Here is a 25,225-nt window from a genome sequence, read left to right on the forward strand (position 1 = left end):
GCATATGCTGTTAGGTTTTCCCAACTGAAGGATAGGGAGTCCACCTTCCAAGCAAGTGGGTGGTATGTCCTTGTGCAGAATTTTCTCAATTGGTGGTTGTGTGGGGATGCGAACAGGTCTATTTCTGGTAGTCCCCATTTCTTTGTAATGGATTTGAAGATGTCCGGATGCAGCATCCATTCGTGGGCATCCGTGGTAGTTCTGCTTAAGGTGTCTGCTAGTATATTTTCTTTTCCTGGCACAAATATGGCCTGGAGCTGAATGTTGAGGTTCAGGGCCACATTCCACAGGTCCATTGCCATCCGGCATAGAGGATATGAATGTGTGCCTCCCTGCTTGTTGATATACCACATAACTGTGGTGTTGTCCGTCCTTATCAGCAAATGACCTTGTTGAAGAAACGGTCTGAATGTCTGAATTGCCTGTTTCACTGCCAGCATCTCTTTTAGATTTATGTGTAGGTTCAGCTGGTCCTGTGTCCATAGGCCCTGTATACACTTGACTGCCATGTGTGCCCCCCAACCGAGGTCTGAGGCGTCCGTGGTGATAGTCTGGCTTGGGTGAGGGCTGTGGAAAGGCAGTCCTTTGTTCAACTGACAGGCCTGAGCCCACCAGAGGAATTCTTGCTTCAGGCATGGAATTATTGGAATTTGGGTTTCTAGGCTGTGCTTGTGCTGAGACCATAAATTCCTTAGGTACCATTGCAACTTCCTCATATGTAGTCTGGCATGTGGGATCAATATTATGCAGGATGCCATGTAACCCAGGGCTTGCAGGACTTTCCTTGCTGTAAGCTGGGTCTGCGTTGTTAATGCCATGAAATAGAGTGGTAGTTGTTTTTGCTTTTCTGCTGTGAGAAATGCCATTTGATTTGATGTGTCCAGTTCTGCACCCAAGAATGTAATCCTTTGGGATGGTACCAGCCTTGACTTTTTTATGTTGACTGTGTATCCCAAGGCCTGTAATAGGTGAATAACTTTTTCCAAATCTTTTGTTAATTTGTTCTTGTTGTCCGCTTGTATCAGGCAGTCGTCCAGGTATGGATAAATTTGAATTCCCTGAAGCCTGCAATGAGCAATTACTGATGCCAGGCATTTCGTGAATACTCTGGGCGGAGTAGATAAGCCAAAGGGCAATGCTGAGAATTGATAATGCTCTGATCCTGCAAGAAATCTGAGGTATCTTCTGCAATCTGGTCGAATAGGGACGTGCAGGTATGCCTCCTTGAGATCTAGAGTCACCAGCCAAGACTCCTTGCCCAGCATGGGAAGAAGTTGCTGTAGGGTCTAGCATTTTGAATTTTGGAACAATGAGATATGTGTTCAGAGCGGACAGGTCGAGAATAGGTCTCCATTGGTTTTCTTTTCTTGGCACCAGGAAAAGTCTGGAATAAAATCCTTGTCCTTGTTCCATAGCCGGTACCTTTTCTATAGCTCTCATCCTTAGTAAGTGGTTGATTTGTCCTAGAGCGTTTGCTTTTTGGTTTGGTGGTAGGTTTGGCATTCCTCTCTTCCTTGGTAGAGTATGGAAGTGAAACCTGTAACCTTTGTCTATTGTCTGTAAAATCCATTTGTCTCCTGTAATGTAATGCCAGTTTACTGAAAATAAGGCTAGCTTTCCGCCTAAGGGTGCTTCCAGTTGTTCCCTGGTAGGCGGTATCAGAGCCAAGTCACTGTGATTGTCCTGTGGAAGTGGTAGTAGCTGGATCTGTGGCAGTACTTCTCTGGTTGCTAGGCTGCCACTGGCGTCCCCTGTAGGCACCTCTGAACTGACCTCTGCCTCTTGAGCCAGCATTTCTTCCTCTCTGTGCTCTGGAGGTGTCTGGAAAGGACCAATTCTTCGAAGGCCAATTCCTACTAAACCTAGGAGGCTGTACTTGTAAGAAATCCTTGACTGTTTGGACAGATTTTGCTTTTTCTTCCACCTTCTTTAACACTTGCTGTGCAGAGGAGCCAAACAAACTGAGTTTCTCCATGGGAGCATCTAGGAGCTTTGACTTTACATGGTCTGGTAAGGATTGCTCTTTTAACCATGCATGCCTTCTGATCACTGTACCAGTCATAGCTGATCTAAAGGAAGCCTCCAGTGCATCATAGCCGCATTTTAAGGAATGATTACTGACCTGCTGAGTGTTATGTACCAAATCCTGAAGGGACTTACGGTCTATAGGTTCAGGAGAGGATAGTTTTTTATTTAGCTGATCTAACAAAAATTCCTGATACTGGATCATGTGGAATTGACAGTTTAAGGCCCTAGCCGAAAGAGTAGCAGAAGTATAAACTTTTTTACCCCATCTCTCTAATGCTCTAGATTCTCTTTCAGAGGGGAGGGGTTTTTTAGCAGTTGCTACAGCTTTGGGGCCCTGAGAAATAGTTTCAGGATCTGCAATAGGAGCCTTATACAAGTGATAATGTGTGTCCGGGACCCTGTAGTATCTGTCGGGCTTAGCAGGGGCCGGGGGAAGAGAGTCAGGGGCAGTACAAGCATCATTGAATGCATCATCCACAACTGTTAGTACTGGAGGAATGGCTAAAGGCCTATGCTGTGGCAAATGTAAAAAGGTCCTTAGCCGTTTCCTAGAATCTGAAAAATCCTGGCCCTGCCATTGAAATTGCTCCCTCATAGCATGCAAGGTTTCCCCAAAAGAAAATTCTTCAGGAGGAGAGGCAGAAGGGATGGAGTCTTCTGCGTCAGAATCCTCATATGGAGAATAAGGGCCTTCTGGAGGATTTGAGTTTTCTGAATCATCAGAGGAATAATCCGTAGAAACTGGTTCAGAGGGCTCTGCTCTAGGCCTCTTCTCTGGAGGGGGATGAGAGGCCCTGTCAGGGTGAGGTTGGGATCCCCTGATCAAAGAAATGAGATCCTCTGCCAGGCTGAGCATTTGGGAACTAGAGCTAGGCCTGTGTGAGGGGGTTTTAGCAGGCAATGCCTTAGAAGATTTAGCTGCTTTAGCCCTAGAGAAAGCCTTGATAGACATGGATGCAGGGGGCCTAGCAGCTCCACGTGCAGGAGTTGATATGTCCAAAGGAATAGTAACTGATAAATCCTGGGTGCCTGCTACAGCAGGAGAAATTTCAGTAGCAGATTCAGCCATGCTGTGTGAGGCCTCGGCTGTAGGAGGTATGCTTTCGGCCGAAGGAAGAACCGTGGACTCGGTTTCAGCCGAAACCGAGACACTCGCAGTTGGCTTAACCGTGGTTTCGGCCGAAACCGCGGACCGCGAGTGTCGGTCCTTTTCCTTACGCTTTTTAGCTAATTGTGAAGTCGGAGTCTCCGACGGCATTTTGTAAGCAAAAGCGGGACCAAAAAACTCCTCCACAAACTCCGACCGACGTCTAAGTGTCCGTCGGTTGAAGGAAGCACAGGCTAGACAAGCTGCTACGTTGTGGTCTAAGCAAGGAAGGCAATAAGAGTGGAAATCCTTATGAGTTATTTGTTTCCCACAAGTTAAACAATTATTTACTTTTTCTGACATCGGCTGAGGCAAGAAAGAGTCCCCAACGGGGTACTTAGCTTTTTAAAAGTCTTCGGTAGTAGAAATCTCTGGATCTGACCGACCGGCACTTGCGAACAGCTTCTGCTTCGGGCACCGCGCGGCAAGAAAGACTGAGGAAAATGGCGTCGGCTGATGCCTTTATACCCAATTGACAGCAGCTATGACGTCGGGTGAAGTGCGACATCAGCCGAGGCCGGACCCAGACTTTGGAATCCAGCCGACCGAAGGGCTGCCTGAGGCAGGACAACCCATTTGTTAGGACTGCAGATGCATCCTTGAAGGACATCACATTCCACTAGGGCTACATCTACCTCTACAGCCTCTCAGGGGAGTCCCTACCAGGGACATCCTGGAAGCTGCAACCTGGAGCTCTGTACTCACTTTCACCAAGCATTACCACTTACCTGTTCTTTCTAAATCCAGAGCTGGATTTGCCACAGCAGTCTTACAGGGCCTGATTGCCAGCCCTACTGCTTCTTAACTACCTCCATCCATCCTCAGCTTTGGGAATCCTCACAAATGTGATGACTGCAATAGTGAACCACAAAGAACATAGTTCAGTTGTGTACACTTACAATAAATGTAGATGTTAGAGTGTATTCACTGTTGTAATCCCGGTTACCCTCCCTCCAGCCCCCTGACTCCTCTTTACTTCCACCTATCGTTTTTGTTTGGCATATCCTACATCATGAGGATTTGCTTTTTGCTAGGGGTAATCCATACCATGTAATTGCTCCTACTTTGGGGGCTTCTGACATCTGGGGCAAGAAAAACTGATGCAATGGTGTCGGCTGCATGTTTTATACCCCCGATGACCTAACGTCATGGAAGAAGCAACAGCATCATAAGCAGAAATCCCAAGATTCTGGTATTCAGGCCAACTGAGGGCTACCTGCAGGCAGATAACCCAAATGTGATGACTGCAACAGTGAAACACGAAGAACATCCATACAAACAACAGACACCTCACATAGCAAATAACACAGCATTCAAGCAAAATCTCCACTATGATCTGAAAACTGTTTATGAATCCCAAGGTAAATTCCACTCATAAATTTTAGTTAGTACTTTACTTCTTCTTTCAACTTTTCCCGGTTAGGTGTCGCCACAGCGGATCACCTGTCCGCTTATGATTGGCAGTGGAGTTTTACTGTGTCGAGTTGCCAGCCCGGCGCCCAACCTTCCACAGAAGGCAGACACACGCACGCACACACACACACCTAGGGCCAATTTAGACTGTCCAATCCATCTACAGCACGTCTTTGGGATGTGGGAGGAAACTGGAGCACCCGGAGGAAACCCACCCAACCACAGGGAGGACATGCAGACTCCACACAGAAGGCACCCCATACGAGGATCGAACCTTAGTTAGTACTTTACTAATCCTGTTAAATCAATTCTACAATTTCTTAGAAAAAAATAAAGTTATGTACCCCACTTGCGAATCCATTGGTGGTTCGTGCTACAGGAGGTCTCCGTATGGACACAATGTTCACTTGTGCTTTCATGTCAACCCATAATACACTCAACACTGGATGGTGGTGCTAAAGTTCCAAGACCATGCTCTTCCCCTTCCATGGTACACATCCCCACTGGAAGTGGAGGTGGACTACTCAAACGGCATTGCCCAAGGGTACCTACTCGATGTCACACCTCTTTGATGTTGCACATCTGGCCAACGCACTGCTTTAGGTATTCACGAAGACCACATAGTAACCCCAACCAGTCAGCTATGCCCTTGTTGATGTCTGCCTGCCCCTGTATTACAGCTCTGCACAAATGCTGGGTAGCAGCCATGAAGACACTCAGCGCAGGATGTGGGCAGTATACATGGTGTGCTTGGACACAAACATGACATCCCATGAGGTCATCAGCTCATTCAAAAGAGCTGGTGGCAACCAAGGGGGTATAGGGACTGGTGATGGAGATAACTACCTGGATGGAAATGTCTGCATTTTCCTGTACAGAGGTATCATCCTTGGTCTGTGCAGTAGGACGCACAGGTACCACTGGAGATATATCTATGGAAGAAGTTGGAAATGTGGCCATCACACTGACAGAATCTATCATTAGCACATTGATCCCCTAACTGTGCCAGAACTGAGTTGCCATTATCATTAATGCTAGACATTTCCCAGACATCAGTCAGGACTACATCCATTGGGGAGGACCTTAAAAGCACAATGTCTGAGAAAGAAAACTAAAAAAAAAAGAATGCCCAAACTAAGTAAGCATCTTTCACCAATACCTACAGACCAGTGACAATACTACAATTTAAAAGATTGGAATAAAAAATAACTATTAACACACCTTGGACAGGATGTTTTTGGACTTGTTGTCCCGATATTCCTGTAAACTAAAAGAAGTCATGGTTTTATGTTCTGTCACCTTGCAGTGTACTACTATTGCAGATATTAACCCATCTTCAGATATACCCTCCAAATGAAATCCACAGTGTCCTGTGCAACTCTGCACCACTTTCCTTTACTCCTCATGGATGTCCAAATTGTCTGGACTCCTAAGCAGAGATGCCATGAACTCATCCATCTCTCTCGAAGGAGGATGTCTCAGTGGACTCCCTCCCATGGCCTTCTACTGCCCCAGCATGTGCAGCAGCAATCACACGGGTGGCCCATCTTCAGACTTCATCATAATTCTGATTTTGGCCACTGACGGAATGGATATCCTCTAGAACATCCCACTAGACACCTGCATGGAAAGCCCGATCATATTTTTCATGATGGAGCTTCCACCAACCATGTCTGTAACAGGATCTCATTCTCTGAATGGGAGAATTTAACTTCCATTGCTACCCAGCTTTGAGCATGACAACCTGCAACTGTAAATAAATACACAGGCAAGATGTTCTAAGTTCACAAATTATATACTCCTATGCAGCTATACATGCAACAGGACATGGTTGGCAAAACCTCTCTTCCTTGCCACACGTATGGGGGACTATCACTATGTACATCTGGGATTTGTAAGGAATTGTGCCATTAGTTGCATTAGATACACAAGGCAGGGGTGATAAAATTACACTAAGGAAGGACATAGGGTGAACATAAGAGTACATGAAGGACAGTTTCTGGCATCTATATGTGCAGAGACCACATAGTCAAACATAATGGCTCTATGCACTCTTCGGAGGACTACATTTTTTCTAGTAGCTTAGTACATCTCCTTACTGGGAAGGTGTCACTGACCCAACACAAGATATTGCTGCCAGTGTTTAGCAACCTTCCTGACATTGACATTCAGTGATCCTATGTGGTTCACTGTATCTGGGCCACAGCTCTATCACCCTAGTACGGCAAAGGACAGTATCTGTATATATCCCTTATGTAGAAATGGACATACAGTAAGGAAATAACTCAAGATGTGAATACCATCACCTCACTACTGTACACAATCCTCCTTCCATGTCTGCTGGTGTGTGTTTATGAGCATATGCGAGTCTTCCTCTCCCACATACTGAAGGTAGTAGTATGCGCCCAAATTATAATGCTCTGGTACAGATGTACAAAGGTGATGACCCAAACTCATATACAGGCCATGGAGTACACAACTCCTACAATGGATTATTCATGACCAAGTTCGCAGACGACTGCAAGCTGGGAGCCATTATTAACTCCCCAAGTGATGTAGACATCCTACAGAAACGCCTCACTGAGACCAATGACTGGTGTCGAGACCATAGCCTTAAGCTTAATGCCAAAAAATGCATCGTGCTCCCCTTTGAGAAAAACTCGGTTCCCACTAATTACCACATTGATGGTAGAACACTGAACACTGAAGGCGTTATAAGAGATCTGGGGACACAGGTTAACAGCAACCTCTCCTTAGACCACCACATTGCCACTGTGGTCAGAAACTCCTATGTGGCACATCTCATTACCAAAGGTTTTGCATCCAGGAAGAAAGAGGTCATCATCTCTCTCTACTCTACATGTCCTACACAGACAGACTCAAAAAATTTCAGCTATTCTCTGTCTCATGTCATCTACTAAGAGGCAATCTCTGCTTGACTTACTAAGGCATGTCTGACCCAGCTCTGTTAGAAATGCTACAGCTAAAGAAATCCCAATCCCTCTGCACCAAATGCTTCAGAGGAGGCCTCAACCTCATTACCACAATCAACAAAACATGCTGGAGGGACAGGTTCATAACCCAGAGACTGCCCATGCTTTGGAATAGACTTCCCATATGTCAAGCAGAGCACCTCACTGTCCCTCTTCAAGACAAATCCTGATGAGTAGATGAGAAATAGAAAGTTCACCCTGGGGATCATTCAACTGGCTCTACTTGACAGAGGCACTGGGAACCAACGTCGGGCAGCACGATGCCAGGGAACTTATATGGGCTAGGCTTGTAATGGCTCCAGGGCCATTAGCCTAGTATACATCTATGAAGGCTAGTCAAGTGTGGTAATGAAAGAACCTACTGGCTCCATAGCCTAAAACTGAGATGACTCACTGGAACTGTATGCACTTAAGCCCCAAAAGCTTAGTACTGCCACACACATTTACAGTGCATGGGGGGGGGGGGGGGTGTCAAACCATTACGGGAAACACCAAGGAAAAAGTAGCACCTTCGCGGACTGCTAAATACAAGTCCACTCTATGCATGCCTTTGTACTGTGCTAGCTGGACCCCTCCCCCGCCACCACCACCAGAAACACAACCCACAGTTTCACAGCATCTTTGTCAGTAACGTAGGTATAGTTGTCCCAAAGTGTAACATACAAGTGACATGCATAACCCCACACACAGGTCACAATGCATTACTGCCTCAGCTGAGTGTAATCATTAGGCAGTAGAACAGTTACTAACACTGGCATATCAACAGTCATTGGGTTGAACCCTCATTCCTTGGCCCACAGGCAGAACTAGTATATGCGGAATCTGACAAGACAAAGCCTTCACATCTTGTGTAGCTGACCCTGCAACATCGGTCATCCTGCATTTACCCTGGCATGGCAGTCGACTCTACCAGGCATACAGTCCTCCACACAATGACAGCAATTGCTGTCATTATACCCAGCATTCTAATCAACTACAGTACCACTACAGCGCAACTGAGTAAAATGCTATTCCCAACTTAATGACCTTTCTGAAAGACTAATGTGGGTGAAGTAATCAATTAAATCTACTTCAGAGTACTGCACTTCAGGGTGTTATCTGGCAATTTTGTATATTGCAGTGAGGCCTGGATTAGATGTGGCTGTTTTTACTGCACAATTATGAAGCTTCCAGCATGGTCCTTTGAATTAGTGTTCCTGAATCACATATTTAAGTCATCAGATAATTAAACAATACCTTACTATAAGGCTCATTCAGCTTTGTGAACTCGCTTGTGTGCAAGCATGGGCAGGTTAATGACTTCAGCAGGGACAAAGAGAAATGTATTACAGTTTTATGACCTGTAGAGCCACTAAAGAGCCAAAGTATTAACAAACGTAGGACTACACAATGTTTTCATTGCACTGCTCACACCCTAACACTATGATGCCATTGCATGAATTTTCACTGTATGTAGTTGTGACACCATGAATTGTAATTTTAACTAGCTGCCCCATCTTGTGCCTCACATGTCATCATCATTATCACATACATGACCACCAGATGGCTGCTGCAGTTCCTTGGATTTTGATCTCGAAAACAGTCATGCCTTGCAAAGGAAATGAAGCTGGTAGGCCTCCTTGGTTGTGCACTAAGGAAAATGAGAGCTTTCTACATTGGCTATATACGGACCATCACAGGAGTAGTGTTCCCCCAGCGCAATCCTGCCAGGATGGCGATGGATGTCACTGGTGTACCCCACTCTGGTGAGCAATGTCACCACCACTTCAATGAACTAAGGAAGCACCTTCTTGACCAGCTGAGCTAATGAGAAATGAATGTGATGTGCTGTAGGCATGCACAGGGCTGATCACTGTCCTGTTATGTCCCTTGAAGGCAAAAGGACCTTTACTAGACACTGAAGTTGTGTGTGCTGTCTTACTTGCTCTTGCTTTTCAGCACAGAAGTTAACTGTGGAGAATGCCATCCTGTACCACAGGAGAACATAACAGCTCTCTAGATGAAGGAAAAAGTATAATCATGTCCTGTTATTTTGCTATACTACTGCAGTTTAGCTATGACCATTGTCCTAGTTTGTACAGGTATTTATGGAGTAGCTGCCACAGTTGTAGACCAAGTAGAACCTCTGAACATATACAGTGCTTTACTCACCCACATGTACATGCACAGTACACATTCATGGTATGCCCACATTACTTTATTTGTACTGAGAGGACCATTTCTCTGTTTTCCAGCCATGTCTGCACTGTATCCCCAGCTGCCTGACATGAAGACTGGTTGGTACAATCTTAAGCCATTCACACAGGACCAATCAGTGTATAACTGTGATGTTGGGGTGCAGGGATTGAGGTATGTTAGGATGTGGTCTTTGGTGAGTGATGGGTGGGGTGGGGTCTTTGGTAGCAGATTGCCCATGCATTACTCCACCATATGCCGTCTGTCTTTCATACCTTTGTCAATCATACCCTTGCCTCTTGGGTGTTCCACGGTGTGTAGCAAATAACCTTATGCTCTTTACAAAGCACCTAGTGACAGCTTTGTCTGGTGAGCATGATTGCTTTTCTGTTTGTGATACAGCACAATACCCTCCAATGATATCAGGCTGCATAGCTACACATGGTATCCCTTTGCACATGGCCCTTCCAGCATGTCCAAAGGGCTACTACACCCCCTACAATCTTGTGAGTTCTTGCATCCTACATTCCTACCCTCCCTGTAACCACCACACCACACACAATCCTGGCAATGGTAACAGACACACATCATATCTGCTGTACACCCTGCAATAAGGACTCTTTTGAGATTTATGTATTAAAGACAAATGTACCCAAGGTGGTCCAATGGTATGTAGCTCCTGTCTAGTACAGTATTAAATAGCTTTTAGAGCAGTCATTTAAAACAGAAATAATGCCAATTTGTTTTTCCCCCTCTCAACTGCCACTGTCCTTTTTACTGTTTTATTTGACGTGTTGTTTTATTCTATCTATTTATGTTACCATTTTCTGCAGCATCTACAATGGCTGTACCAGCAGCAAAGCAAAAGGGCCCCACACTGACTTTTGTCTTGGCCTTCTCATGCCAGTATTCTACCTACCTCCAGAACTGCTTTTACATTGGGTGTGATGGAGAAAAGCCTGGTGTCATTCCCAGTAGTCACTCACCAGAGAAGCATGCTATTATTCCCCTCCACTGGCAGTGCCATTACATTTTATCACCCGGTGAGAGATGATGAAGGTGACAGGGAAGTTTGTGAACTTCCTGCTTGAAGCCAGTATTAGTCACCTGGAGAGGGTCCTCATGTGGTTTCAAGCATCGCCCTGCTGCATGGCTCTGCCATTAACTCTACTTTACGAAGACCCCAGTTGGGAAGGGTAGTCTCAATGATGACTAGCCTCTCCTTGGGTCTAATCCAGGTAGAGCGGTAAACAGGATACTCACCCTATTCTCCAGCACGGTGTTCCCCCATTTATGCGAGTCACCTCTCTTCTCCATTTGTTGCCCATTCCTTCCCATCACCAATCTCCTCATTCTAAGTCTATAATTCTATTATCAACACCCCTCTCTTTGTATCCGTGTCTCCCCCCTGCTGGTCTTTGCCTGTGTTTTATGTTTGCTTGTGTGCTTCTGCTTCCATGTTGCTACCTTCTTTCCATCCCATGACTTCCTCTTTACATTCTTCCCAACTATCTTTCTTAAAATATATATACATCTTTCTACCTGATCCCCACTCTCATTCTTACCTTCCTTGTGTCCTTTGTGATTTTCTGCTTGCTATTGAAACAAAGTCGATGGTGGGAGACACTTACAGAGTGTTCCAGTCATTCTCATAGCAGTAGTAACAGCTTGGAACACACTTTTTCCTTTAGTTGACTGATAATTACTTTCAGGATGCATCATGTACCTCAACATCTCTACAGTAACCTTAATGCAATCACGGAAAACATGTTTTCTGAATTCCAGCATAAATCTGGTAGAAGCTAAGAAAGATGAAAGCAAGAAACAACTGCAACATAATACTGATGAAAAGACTAAGAAGTCATGTTATGTTTCAAAACAATGTATTTATTAACAAGCATTAACATAATATTCATTACTACTATTACAGCAGCGTCTCATTTAATAGTGCATTACAGTACAGTGAGACTAAATGCATGAAATAGCCAAATTTTGTTGCCATTACCTTGCACAATAGTTTACGTAGCAAACTGCTCGTCTCACAGATGATAATGAAGTATAACATGGATGTAAAATGCAGAGCTGTAACTCCAGACACATTATTACTATAATATAAAACACATGCAAAACTTGACCACCATTCCAACTTTTTGGAAAATATTGGATTTTCTTCAACACAACATGCCAATCATCTGCTTAGTCTCCTTGTTTCTATGGTTTAACCCTCATTCTTGAATTACCTCTCAGAAATCTGAGATTGCTTTTTAAACTCTTTATCTATTAAACCTTCACACAAATAATTCAATCAGTTTCTAAGTGCATCCAACTAATAAGGCATGTCAAGTGTTATTCTACATGCCATTCTATTATTGTTGTTATTATTATTATTAGTATCATTAAAGGACCTACAATTAAAAAAAATGCCAAACTACTAAAAAGGTGTGGCATGGAGCTTCCAGTTTTTACCTGTCCACCCAGTATAGGCAGTGCAGTCATGTGGATCTGCAGTCTTCAGCCCTTCCTCCATCTGCTGCACAAGATCATTGATTTTAGCCTGGATCCGCTTACTGAATGCTGGTTTAATCTACAAAGTGAAACACAAACGAATACTGTATCAGCTGTTAAAACACTCATGGAGACAAATTACTTCTAAACAACTGAATATCCAGGCACTAATAAGCTTTTAAAGTCACTGACAAGAGTGCAGAAGAAACACTGTTGCAGACTTTAGCCAATCTAGTACTAATTAAAAAAAATTACTGACAGGACATTCAAATCCAAATGCAGCTTGTTGGATGTATACAGATGTACTTCTGTCCTGAGATTAAATAAAGTGCTTGCTGTTTGCTTGTATGCATGTACATGCAGCACAGATGAAATAGTTGTTGGGTGACCTTTACCATCCAATTATATGGGTGCAGATAAACACAGGACATCAAGATGGTTACAACATACTGACAGGAATTGCAGAACTAACAGCTATTAAAGTACACCCAGAGGAAAAACAAAAGAACTGATATGAAAACAAGTATAGAAACCAAATGAACAGAGTGCAAAACACAACTTACTTTTATTCAGGTATCAAACAAAAGATGGGTGGGCAAGCGAACCATGCTGTAGGGAAGACCAAGCAAAACAGGCACATTTAACACAATGTATGAATAGGGGGCTGGAGGGTTTAACTACATAAGTCCACAACTTCAAGAACATAGAACTGTACCACATGGTTCATGATGAATGAAATAAAATGCAGACTGCCACCTGGGATCTTGCACAAGAAATACATATTTATGTATTAAAAAAGCTATATGTACCAAGAAAGTAAGATGGAATGATATACTTCATTCTGCCATCTAATAAACCTGAATAAATGCCTTTTGTCAATGTCACTTACACAAAATTGAAAGCAAAATTAAGGTGTGGGTCTCAAAATAATGGACTGAATTAAAAACAGTCTGAATGAAGAACAGGATCAGTCATTATTCTTCAGTATATTCTGATAGAATTGTAGCACCACAAAAATTCTTTTCATCAGTTTAACCTGTTATGCAGTCCAGTAGTTTATTTTTTTACCCCACACCCACCCCCCACCCCCAAATAAAAACCTGAAAAGTGGGGGTTGCCACACTTCCATGACTTATGCTCAGTTTAGTGTCCTTAGTAGTTGTTAGGCACGCAGTCCAAGAGACCATCAAGGAGCCCACCACAAGTTCTCAACTGCCCCATGCAGTGCCTGGTTAAGTGATTTGTTCAGTCACACAGTAAGACAGTGGAGAGCAAGGAAATCAAACTCTGGGTTATAGGAAGCAGCTCGTTCATAGTCTTACTCTTCTGTGCTGCTAGACTAAAGTCATGGTTAACAACTTCCTCATCTACCTATAAGGGGCACCCAATGAATTGTGGGGAAAAGAATGCTTACAGTGGCAACATTTCTTTACTCTTCTCTACTTAAAATGAGAGTACTTAGAATTTAAAAACGCAGGCAAACGTGTCAGTTAGCATTTTGTAAATCCATCATTTGCTTTTTGTTACTGGCTATCCCTTATAGAGCATTTTAAGCTGCATCCGAAAGCAAAGCTTGAAAAAGTAGGTTTAATACCTTTATTCATATTATTTCCAAGCACAACTTCTTTCCGAACTCACAGAGAAAGAACAAAAAAGAGAAACTTTCACACAAAGACACACTTACACAGACTGACTGCAATCAGTATCAAGTTTTAAAACTTTTCATAAGTATTAGGCTATATGCCCTTGTGGACCATTTTAAACCTAGCCAGTTTCCCTTTTTATGCTTGAATTAACTTATCCCATCGGGTTATAGACTGGCCTTACCCATCCCATGGTCAACGATTATACATTATCCCCAGTGAGAATAACTGGGATCATACCATACATAATATTGAGGGGAGCAATCTTGGGATAAGCATTTAGGAGCTGTCTCTGTCCACTAGCAGTACAGGGGCAGTCCTGGGATAAATTTTCTGTTTCCCATCCACAGATCCAAGTTGCACTTGAATATGGACATGGATGAGCTTTGCTTTACGTGGATAGGGAGTCTGTTCCAGAGCAGCAGTAGTATCCTCTGTAAGCTATACTTGTCCCCCCAAATTGTTATGTTGATGTTGCAGAAGAGGTTTACATCCCTAGGCCAAGTATTTCTGATGTCACTGGACTTGCTGATGTGCAGTAAATTAATTAGTACTGGGCCAGAGGATGTCTTGTATGTCAAACACAGGTCACATCTTAGCAGTCTGTAGGATACACAGTATGGTGACAGGGCTCAAGTCTATGTAGGATATGTTGTTTAGGCCTTCTATCCTTGTACTAAGGTATCTCTGGAATTTTAGTTATTGCATGTGCCAAAGAGGGCATTATACTCAATGACTGACCTAATGAGGGTTGAGAAAAAGGGGGACAATGCCATCTCTAGATCTAAATACTGCTCCAAGCTAGAAATCAACAGCCTGCTTCAAAGTCTGGGATGCACTTATCCCTCCAAGCCTATATGGTACCATGAATATGATGAGCTTCAAGTGGGAAATAATTCAACATTTCACAAAAGTTGAACTGCTGTACAGAGAAACCATTTCGGGCAGAAAGACGTAAAATACCGCTTGAATATTTCCTTGTGATATTGTTGTGACTGGTTAATGGGAAAGGAAAGCATTTTCAGGTGAAAAAAAATGACACTGGGTGGAGCTGTCCTTTATGTAGTGCAGTAGAACAGAACTTTGGGTAAGTAACCTTTAGCTGAATTATGCTAAACAATATGAAAATACATCAGTGAATGGCAATAAAATGCTGGGCAATACAGTCAGTACCGGCATCCAGAGATGCTGAAATAATTCTTTTACAATATTAGCCTTTGGTAAGAAAGAATGTGGAGTTTTATTTACTATATAACAGGGTAGATACCTTTGTCTGGTTCTGGTAAAACTACAAGATGAAAATTAAGCAAGTTAACAGAAAAAAAAACTGTTATCACTAGAAAAAGTAGACAACACAAAGTACAAAAGATTATACAACTGTGTGTCTTGGCCATGTAAGATAATACTTAAATATATACAACATTAAGAAACATTAAGAAATATACAACACCCTTATAAATATGTCAAATTATTAAAAATATCAAAATCAAAAGTACCAGCACAGAAAAAAAACAATGTGGCAGATTATGAAGCATATAAACTCAATCTACAATATATTCAGTTATTCTAGTATTTAACAATAAAGGATTTCCTTAAAACGTTGAAATATGGAAGTCTTACTTAGCAATGTTTTGCAATATAGCAGAAAAGGAATTCTGATACATTACACTAAACTTAAAAAGGTTTTCAGCTACTATATGACCCAGTGTTGGTCTGGGCATGTATGGGGTACCACTGTCTAATGGATGTTAGGTGGTACACAGAAGACGTAATTGAGTCAGTTAGTCAATGAACTGTAACATCTGTGCAACTGCTTATAAGTGACAAAGCCAACTAACAGAGAAGACTTTGTTCCCTTTTGGGCAGATAACTATACAGTTCTTCATAGAGTTTAGTGGTGTTGCTTTATTACATTTTGTTGGGGAATACTGACCAATTACATGAAGGGTGTAATCAAAAGTTTGAAAGGAATACATTTCCCTAAATGCTAGCAGTGTAATCACAAGGACTTGAAAGAATACAGTAGCATATAAGCATACTTCCAAGTGAGTTACCGGACAATTAAGATGGGTCAGACAGCAATACTCTACCAGTATTTGTAGGTCTTTGAGCAGTACCAAAAATAATGCTATGATTTCTGGAAGTGTTTATACAATAATTATTAGATTACATTACAGCTTCTCATTAGTATTAAAGAACGTGCACGGTGACTGGTCAGCCCAAACAATGTGCCTGTTGTAAACTGAGCATATACCAATAGAAAAAGTAGAGTTGCTGAAGTACCATGGAGTGGTCAGACTTTTGTACTGATACATGTTACAGAGTGCAGACCAAATACAATAAAAACACCAACAGAGACATTCTGCAAAACTAAAGAAACAGAAATGTACCTGGTTTTTCCTTGTATTCCTGCATGGTCTCAGCAGACTGTAATACCTCTGAACTATATGGATTTTAGGAAAATGCTCACATTTTGCCTCATTCTAATGAAATATAATTAAAAAAATGCAACAGAGATTCTTTTTCTCCATTGGTTTTGTTGAACACCACTAACATACTGTGCAATCGTGGAAATGTCAAGTCCCCTATCCAAGTGCAGTACTTCAAAAAATCACAGAAGAATGGGGAAACAACACAGAGAAACACTACAGTGTCGTTATACAATGGCATTAATTTATGAAGGATAAGCAATTTCTTTCTTAAAAATAATAGCAATAACCCACAACTGGGTGTGGGTAATTCTGGATTTACCCACGGCTGTCATTGTTTGATCACTTCAGCTTTACACTCCTGATCAAACCACACACTCCTGATCAAACCACACCAACCATGAGGAAAATCAACACTACTCACACCCAGTCGTGGGTTATTGCTTAAATAATCAACTATAAATATTATAGAAATCTAGTTGAAAGACAGCTTTGATTTCATCATCTTGTCAGTTATCTCTGTGGAAAGCCACATACAGTGTAGCATGAAGACAGATTACTTAGGGCTAGCATGTTAATGAAAAGGGGGGAAAAACTCAACTGAACCTTGTGGACTTAAATTTAGTTTTATTTATTCTTTGTTAACCGGGTTCATCGCACTAGGCTAGCAGCCTCTTTTCAGGGAAGACCCAAAGTGGTATTTATACTACTAGGGGAAATTTAGCTCAGGCATCTGGGAACTTCCCCTACTGTTGGTAGTTGAGGGAAGGATTTGTGTGTTACACATCCTGACTTCCTGTCTCCTGTACAGGCACGGAGGCAGCCAGGAGGAACAGGAAGAAAATATGGCCGATTTAGCTTTGGCTGAAAATGAAGTGAAGACTGACTAAAATGTAGTTGAAATGGTAGAATCGTTACCAGAAGTTTTTTTCTGATTCTGTGGGTGCAGAAAAAACAGTAATATTGGAAGAAAAGGAGATTGTAGCTGTAACAGTGAGGGATTCAGAGGAAAATTTCAGAGGAAATCGTTTGAAAGAGAGACAGGTACCTCTGAGAAATGCATAATTACAACCCCCCAATCGGGAGAGTTGTGTGGTGATTATTTGGAAGAAATAGTAAACCAAAGTGAACCAGAAAGTGGAGCAGCAATTTCATGGGCCTAGTGTTTGTGGAGGCTGTATGTCTGGGCACATATTCAGGGACATCTTGGTTTAGCCAAAGCCATCAGGCATTTCAGTGAGAGAGAATAGTTTGAGGTCATTGGCTGACTGAGGTCACCTGGACTACAGCTTAGACTAAGCACCTCATTGGTTCTTTTGAGATTTCTTTCTTAAAAGCTGTCTCAGGTTTCAACCTTCTGTTACCTAAGAAGTTCAGTTGTGAAAAAAAAAAAAAAAAAAATTTTATCTGCTTTTACTGTATTTGTGTTTCTTCCTACTTTATTTTGCTTTTGCGTCATCTTAAAAGTACTCAATTGTATTTATTACTGCTTGGTGCAACTCATTCTAAGCCTTTTAGTTTAAGCACTTGGGCTTCAGACCAGTTGTTTTACATTAAGAAGGTTTGTGGTCTGTACTGTAGTGGCAGAACAGGTAGCTTAGATCCTTCTAAGTTGGGAACTGCTGATTGAGGGCTCAGTGTCTGTTATTCTAAAAGTGTATTAATTCTGGTTTAAGCACTTGGGCTTCAGGCCAGTTATTTTACATTAAGAGGGTTCGTGGTCTGCACTCTTGTGGGAGGAGAGGCTGGACTCTGCCCGTCTGAGCTGGGAATTTCTGGTTAAAGGCTTATAGTGCCTGCATATTTGAACTGCTTCTTACTGAAATTGGTACACCTTGTTTGCTGTAGCATAGACTAGATCCAGGCCTGCTGAATCTAGCTTTGTTTGTATGCTTGTCATTTGTTTGCTTATTTCCCTGAAAAGCTAATTCCACCTAAAACACTGCTTTTCAGCGCTTCTGTGGATCCCTAGTGATATCTGCATTGCTAACTGTACTTATTTCCTTGTTTCACTTGAAAGAAAGTTACTGTTTGTCGTTTTTGCATTTAAGTTACCTGTAACACATTGCATTTAAGTTACCTGGCACTTGCTCACTAAAGCAATTATATAAGTCAGCACTAAACAATTAAAAGCACTATACCCTCACAAACTCCCCTTGAGTACCTTGTTCCCCATTGGCTCTTTTTTTCAATTATAAAGGAATTCCCAATACTATTCTAGCATGTCCAAAGGTCAGTTGTCAATCTCCTCTCCGGTCCAGCTGGTGAATCTGGGAATCTTGAGGCAATGTTACAACTGCCTCATGTACACAGACAACCCTCTCCTCCTCCCAACAAATTCCAACACATGTGAGAGATGCAACCATATAGCCAAACTGGAGGCTAAGCTCTCTCAACTCAGTACTGGCGTAACCAGTCAGGAGGAGAAGGAAATCACACTCACTACAATTCCAGTCTCACATAGACCTACCACGACAGCAAACCAAACACATAAACACACAAAAACATACTCGGAGGCTCTAAATAAAAATCTGCCTAAGCAGCAGAGACCTCCAAAGCAGACACCCAAGCAACCGCTACCCCAAAACAAAACACATGCAACACATAGCTCACAAAGCCAGTGTGCCGAACAGTCACAGCCCTCAAGGCTAAACACACCTGATACACTTGTAATAAGTGACTCTATCGTCAAGCACACTGACGTCCCGCTCACCAGGCTGAACAAGGAGAAGGTCATGGTGAGCTGCCTGTCGGGCGCTAGGATCCGCCACATAACACAAGCACTCAGGTCACTCCAAGGCAAGTACAAATATGACTCAGTCACTGTCCATGCTGGTGTGAATGACCTGAGATGTACCTCCCTGGACTACATGAAGAGAGACATAGAGGAGCTCTCTGAGCATGTAGCCCAGGCCGGTATGACCCTGACCTTGAGTAGCATCTTATCCTCACCAAGAATGATGCCACAATATGAAGACAAGATGATCAATTTCAACAATTGGCTTAAGTATTGGTGTAATTCAAAGGGGATCCAATGCCTGTCAGCCTGGGATGACATGCTCGACAAGCCATGATGCTTCGCTAGGGACGGCTTGCACCTGTCACCCCTGGACTTTCGGATATTGGCAAAGGCTCTTGCTACCCCAATAGTGCCTTTTTTAGGCAAGGCTCAAAAAAGACAAACCCACCTCCATAGGTATCACAAGGGATAAGAAACTAAGAGTAATGCTACTCAACGCCAAAAGTCTAAACCTCAAGATGCACGCACTCGAAACTCTCCTTAGCATGGAGACTATCGATATCTGTGCAGTAACAGAAACCTGGTTCAAGGCTCCCGAGAGCACCCCAGCACTACCAGGTTATACCTCATACCATGCTTTTTGGCCCCAAAACTTGGACCGAACCACAAAAGGAGGGGGAGTATCAGTATTCAAAGATACCCACACCTCCAGGTTGGTGGCACAGCACGAAGCATCAGAGACTATCCATGTGCAACTAACAGTGGGTAAAACTGCCTTCCAGTTTATAGCCTGCTACAGACCACCCTCCCAAACCCAGGAACCCCACTCGGCCTTCCTGAGAACACTGGAAAATATGAAGGTCTCTCCAAACACCATTATATTGGGCGACTTCAACTACCCAAACATAGACTGGGAGCATTACTCTAGCTCCAACACCCTAGCCCAAAGGTTCCTAAAATTTATAAACTGAAATGCTATGGAACAACTTGTTACAACTCCCACAAGAGGGAAAAACATACTGGACCTGATCATCACCAACATGGGGACTCTATGCTCCAGACCAGAAGTATATCCCTCACTGGTAAGATCAGACCATAAACTAATCTCACTGGATATTCACATCCCGACCCCACCCCATTCCCAGAAAACCACAGTGAAAAACTTCTCTAAAGCAAATTTCACACTCCTCAAAACCGAGGTGGAATCCTTCAAATCCCCCAGGCCTGTGGAAAATACGGCCCAGACTGCAGAATCCTTTATAAACGCATTCTATGAACACCTTCAGGAATGCATGGATCATGCAATCCCAAATAAAACCAAGACCCAATCCTCCAAAGGCAGACATCCTGTCTGGTGGACCCCAGCCATAAACAAACTATACAATAGAAGGAGGAAGCTACTACATGACAGAGCAAAATCCCAAAAAGGGAAGGCATCTCTGATCAGTATTAGCAAAAAACTATGGGCATTCATAAAATCGTCTAAGGCCAGCTTCGAGAGAAAAATTGCACAGGACACTAAGGATAATCACAAGGCTTTCTTTAGTTATGTTAGGAACCTAGGTGGGAATTCCCAGATATGCTCAGAATTAGTCCAAAATGACAAAAAATACACCAAACCCACAGACATTGCTAACATCCTAGCTGAAAGGTTCAGCGCAAACTTCTCCCCCCCCCCCACCAAAAGGGCAAATATCTATGCCAGCAGAGTGCTGCCCCCCCTGACATCTCAGATGCTCAGGTAAGAGCCGCCCTCTCCAAAGCAAAAAACACAACATCAATGGGACCAGACGGTGTCCCGGGCTGCGTCCTACATGAACTCCAAGAAGAGCTAAACCCAAACATAAAACTACTGTTCAATCTCAGCCTTACTACAGGATATGTACCCAAAGAGTGGCGTACAGCAACAGTGGTCCCTCTCCACAAAGGTGGTGCCTCAATGGATCCTGGAAACTATTGCCCCATAAGCCTGACTAGCTTGGTCTGCAAAGCTATGGAAAGGATCATCATGGACCTCATAAATAAAGATATTGGGGACCTACAGACACTGGATCCTACCCAGTTCGGCTTTGTTAAGGGCAGATCCTGCTTCTTAAACCTGGTTGATTTCTTTGAAACAGTCACCAAGGCCATTGACGAGGGAAGGTGGTCCACACAGCCTACCTGGACCTCGCAAAAGCCTTCGATACAATACCCCACTTGGGCATTATAGATAAGCTCACCAGCTTAAATATAAACCCCTATGTCACTAGATGGGTTGCAAACTGGCTCAAGGACAGAACCCACATGGTTAGAATTGCTGGAGCTATGTCAGACTCCAAACCAGTTACAAGTGGCGTCCCACAAGGCTCAGTCCTGGGACCTCTCTTGTTCGGTATATATTTCTCGGAGGTACAGGCCAACACTGAAGGACTGTGGCTGACCAAGTTCGCAGATGACTGCAAACTGGGCGCCATAATCGACTCTCCAGCCGACACAAGCATCCTCCAAAAGGGCCTCATAGAAACAGACAACTGGTGCCAGAGCCATGGCCTCAAGCTAAACGCCAAAAAGTGTATAGTCATCCCCTTTGGCAAAAACAAAGTGCCACAAATTACCACATAGGTGGTAATTCATTAAGTACAGAAGAAGTAATTAGGGACCTGGGGACCCAAGTTGATAGCAATCTCTCATTTGACAACCACGTGGTCAAAGTGGTTAGAAAAACAATTTATATAGCCCACCTAATCATGAAGGGATTCACATCTAGATCAGGGGAGGTCATCGTGCCTCTTTACTCATCCCTCATTGAGTACAATGCCCCTTTTGGGATGTACCTTACCAGACATCTGCAGCAACTGGAAAGACCCCAAAAGTACCTCACCAAGAGGATCAAAGGGCTCAAACAGATGCTATATGCTGCCCGGTTAAAGAAACTCCAGCTCTACTCAGTGGCATACCGCCTGCTCAGAGGCGATCTGTGCCTGACGTATAAAGCCATGTCCAACCCGGAATTAATGGACATGCTGCACCTCAGAAAATCCAAATCCCATCGAGCTACGCGCTCAAGAGACTTGAACCTCAGCACTGAAATAAATAGGACATGCTGGAGGGACAGATTCATAACCCAGAGGCTCCCTTCACTCTGGAATAAAATCCCAGTCCAGGTTAGGCAGAGTCCCTCATTGACTCTCTTCAAGAGGAATCTTGATGAGTGGATGGGAGATCGTAGGTTTACCCCGGGTATCATTTCTGTGTCACTGTTAGACACAGGCACAGTATACTAACCACGAAAAAGGGCATAGCAAAATTAATTTAAAATGGGTGGCGAAAGCCAAACACACTCTGGCTAGGCTTATAAATGCCCTAGGGCAGATAGCCTTGTATGAACCTATGAACCTATGGAGTGACATCATGGAGAAAACAGAAGAAAAAAGCAGAAGAGACTGTGCCAGAAAAAGTTCAAGAGACAAAAACCTATGCACAAACTGTGGGACAAGGAGCAAAGAAGAAATAAGAAATAAAAGAAACAAAAAAGAAGTATACAGTACACGTGAGCTGTAAAAAACAAGAAAGTCTGGACAGGTATAAGGCTTGGGACTCTGTCATAGCACCTCTGGGTGTCAAAGCAAAAGAGGTAAAAGCATTCATTTTAACAGACTTTTTGTGACTTGATATTTGAGACTGGGCAGGTCATGGAAAATGTTTTGGGTGCATATGAACAAAAGAAAAATATTTATCCATGGTCAAAATATGTCTTGCAAGCTTTGTACAGATAAACAAAAAAAAAAAAAGTTGAAGCAAAAGAACATTTGTTAACTATATGTAAAGTAATAGACACTAAAATATATGATGAAAGAGGACTATGGACTGGAGGATGAGAATGTGAAGTAATACTGAAAATGGAAAATGATAATGTTATGCACATACCTAGTATTACTGATGCTCATGATAATAGGGGCTTTGTGAAATACAGGGTCAACCAAAAACTTGTTATTTTTGTGGAAAAATCCACAAAGCATGTAACAACAAATATGTTATTTATATGGTAAAACAGGGCATAATGCAAAAAAAAAGTGATTTAAAGTGCAAAAAATGTGGCAATACTGGTCATTCATGGCTAGAATGTGAAATGAGTATGCAAGAAAATGAAGTTATACAGGATAACGAGATGGAATGTGTTATACAAGAAAACGTACAAAAAAAGTAAATGATAAAGAGGTTATACATGAAATTAAAGAAAGTAAAAGAAAAAGAAAAGTACAGTTTTGTACCCACCATAAATGTAGATGTTCGAGTGTTCACACTGCTGCAGTCATTACACTTGGGTTATCCTGCCGTCAGGCGGTCCCGCAGTTGGCCAGAGTTCCAAAGTCTTGGTCCGGCGTCGGTTGCTGTCGCTTCTTCCCTGACGTCAGTGAGCCCGGGGTATACAAGATGCATCCAACGCCATTTTCTTCAGTTTTTCTTGCCCCAGATGTCAGGTGCCCCCAAGTAGGTAGGCAATACAGATTGCTAATAAAACATATAAAAAAATAAAAACAATACCTTCAGTTACAAGCAAATACACCACAAAGGTTGTATAGGATAGAAAGGTATAGATAAGTCCAGCTAGGACAGAGGGGATGGAGGGAGGGTAACCTGGACTGCAGCAGTGTGAACACTCGAACATCTACATTTATGGTAGGTACAAAACTGTACTATGTTCATCGTGTTACACTGCTGCAGTCATTACACTTGGGTAGAATCCCAAAGCTAAGGTTGGGTGGCTGGTCTATAAAGAGTTAGGATTGGCTATGAGGCCCTGCAGAACTGCAGTGGCAAATCCTGCTCTGGATTTAGAGTAAAGAGGCAAGTGGTAATGCTTGGTAAAGGTGTGCACTGAACTCCAAGTTGCAGCCTCCAAAATTTCCTTGGTTGGTACTCCTCTGAGAAAGGCTGTTGAAGTGGCTGTTGCTCTGGTAGAATGTGGTTTAATGTTATTAGGGACTGATTTTCCATGCTGTGTGTAGCAGTAACGAATACAGTGTCCTATCCATTTGGAAATAGTCTGCTTTGAGATAGCCTTGCCCTGTGATCTTGCAGCATATGCTACAAAGAGTTGCTCAGTTTTCCTGAAAGCTTTTGTTTTGTCCAAGTAGAAGCGTAGCTGCCTGTGTATGTCCAAAGAGTGCAGATGTTTCTCCCCTTTATTCTGGGGGTTTGGATAAAAAGTTGGCAAATGGATGGTTTGGTTAAGAGCCACACTAGATACCACCTTTGGCATAAAGGTAGGGTTTGTCCTTAAAGAAACCCTGTCCTGATGAAAAATTATAAAAGGTTCCACTGCCATTAATGCCTGTAGCTCTGAAACTCTTCGTGCTGAAGTTATTGCCAGGAGCAGAGCTGTTTTCCAAGATAAAAATTTTAGATCGGCTGTATTGGCTGGCTCAAGAGGTGGCCGGGTCAGTTTTTCCAAAATAAAATTGAGGTCCCAAGTTGGTGCTGGTACTCTCCGGGGCGGTCTTATGTTTTTAGCCCCTCTGAGGTACTGCTTTAGCAAGGGATGAGAGAATAATGGAGGATCCGTGTTGTAATGTGCTGAAATGGCAGAGGCGTGGATCTTAATTGATGAGAAGGATAGGCCTTTGTCCAGCATCTCAGTTAAGTATTGTAAAATCTGAGGAATGTTTGGGGCAAGAGGGTCAAGGCTTTGAGCCTGGTTCCAGGCACAGAATCTCTTCCATTTTTCTGACTAAGATTTCCTGGTGCTAGGCCTCCTGGCCTCCAAAATGACATCCATAATAGCTTTAGAGAGAGGTGTTGCCCGTTTGACTAATGAATCTGCCATGCAGCCAGGTTTAGGGTTTTGAGCTGACCATGCAGGATCTGATTGTTTTGCTGAGTCAGAAGGTGTGAAATTTGAGGCAAAATCCATGGTGGGCCTTGAGCTAAGTTCTTTAAAATTGGGTACCAGTGCTGGCGTGGCCAGTCTGGAGCAATCAGGATCATCTGTGGTTTTTCCTGTCTGGCTTTTAGGAGTACTTTTGAAAGGAGAGGCAGTGGTGGGAAGGCATAAACCTTTAGGCTTTTCCAGCTGAATGAAAGAGCATCCACTTTCCATGCTTGAGTGTGGTAAGTCCTTGTGCAGAATTTTTGTAGTTGGCAATTCAGTGGAGAGGCAAAAAGATCTA

At 43.0% G+C, this 25,225-nt stretch overlaps 1 protein-coding gene across 1 annotated transcript in view; it reads right to left on the reverse strand.

Annotated features, from left to right (window-relative positions):
• LANCL2 (LanC like 2) overlaps positions 1–25,225 on the reverse strand; it is a 543,796-nt gene that overhangs the window by 464,173 nt on the left and 54,398 nt on the right. The window contains exon 2 of the mRNA XM_044064819.1: positions 12,223–12,340. Within this exon, the coding sequence (XP_043920754.1) occupies positions 12,223–12,340 (118 nt within the window). The remainder of the gene's footprint in view (positions 1–12,222; positions 12,341–25,225) is intronic.

This window comes from Protopterus annectens, chromosome 3.part0 (genome assembly GCF_019279795.1).
Source record: "Protopterus annectens isolate FY-2018-M chromosome 3.part0, PAN1.0, whole genome shotgun sequence".
NCBI lineage: Eukaryota > Metazoa > Chordata > Ceratodontiformes > Protopteridae > Protopterus > Protopterus annectens.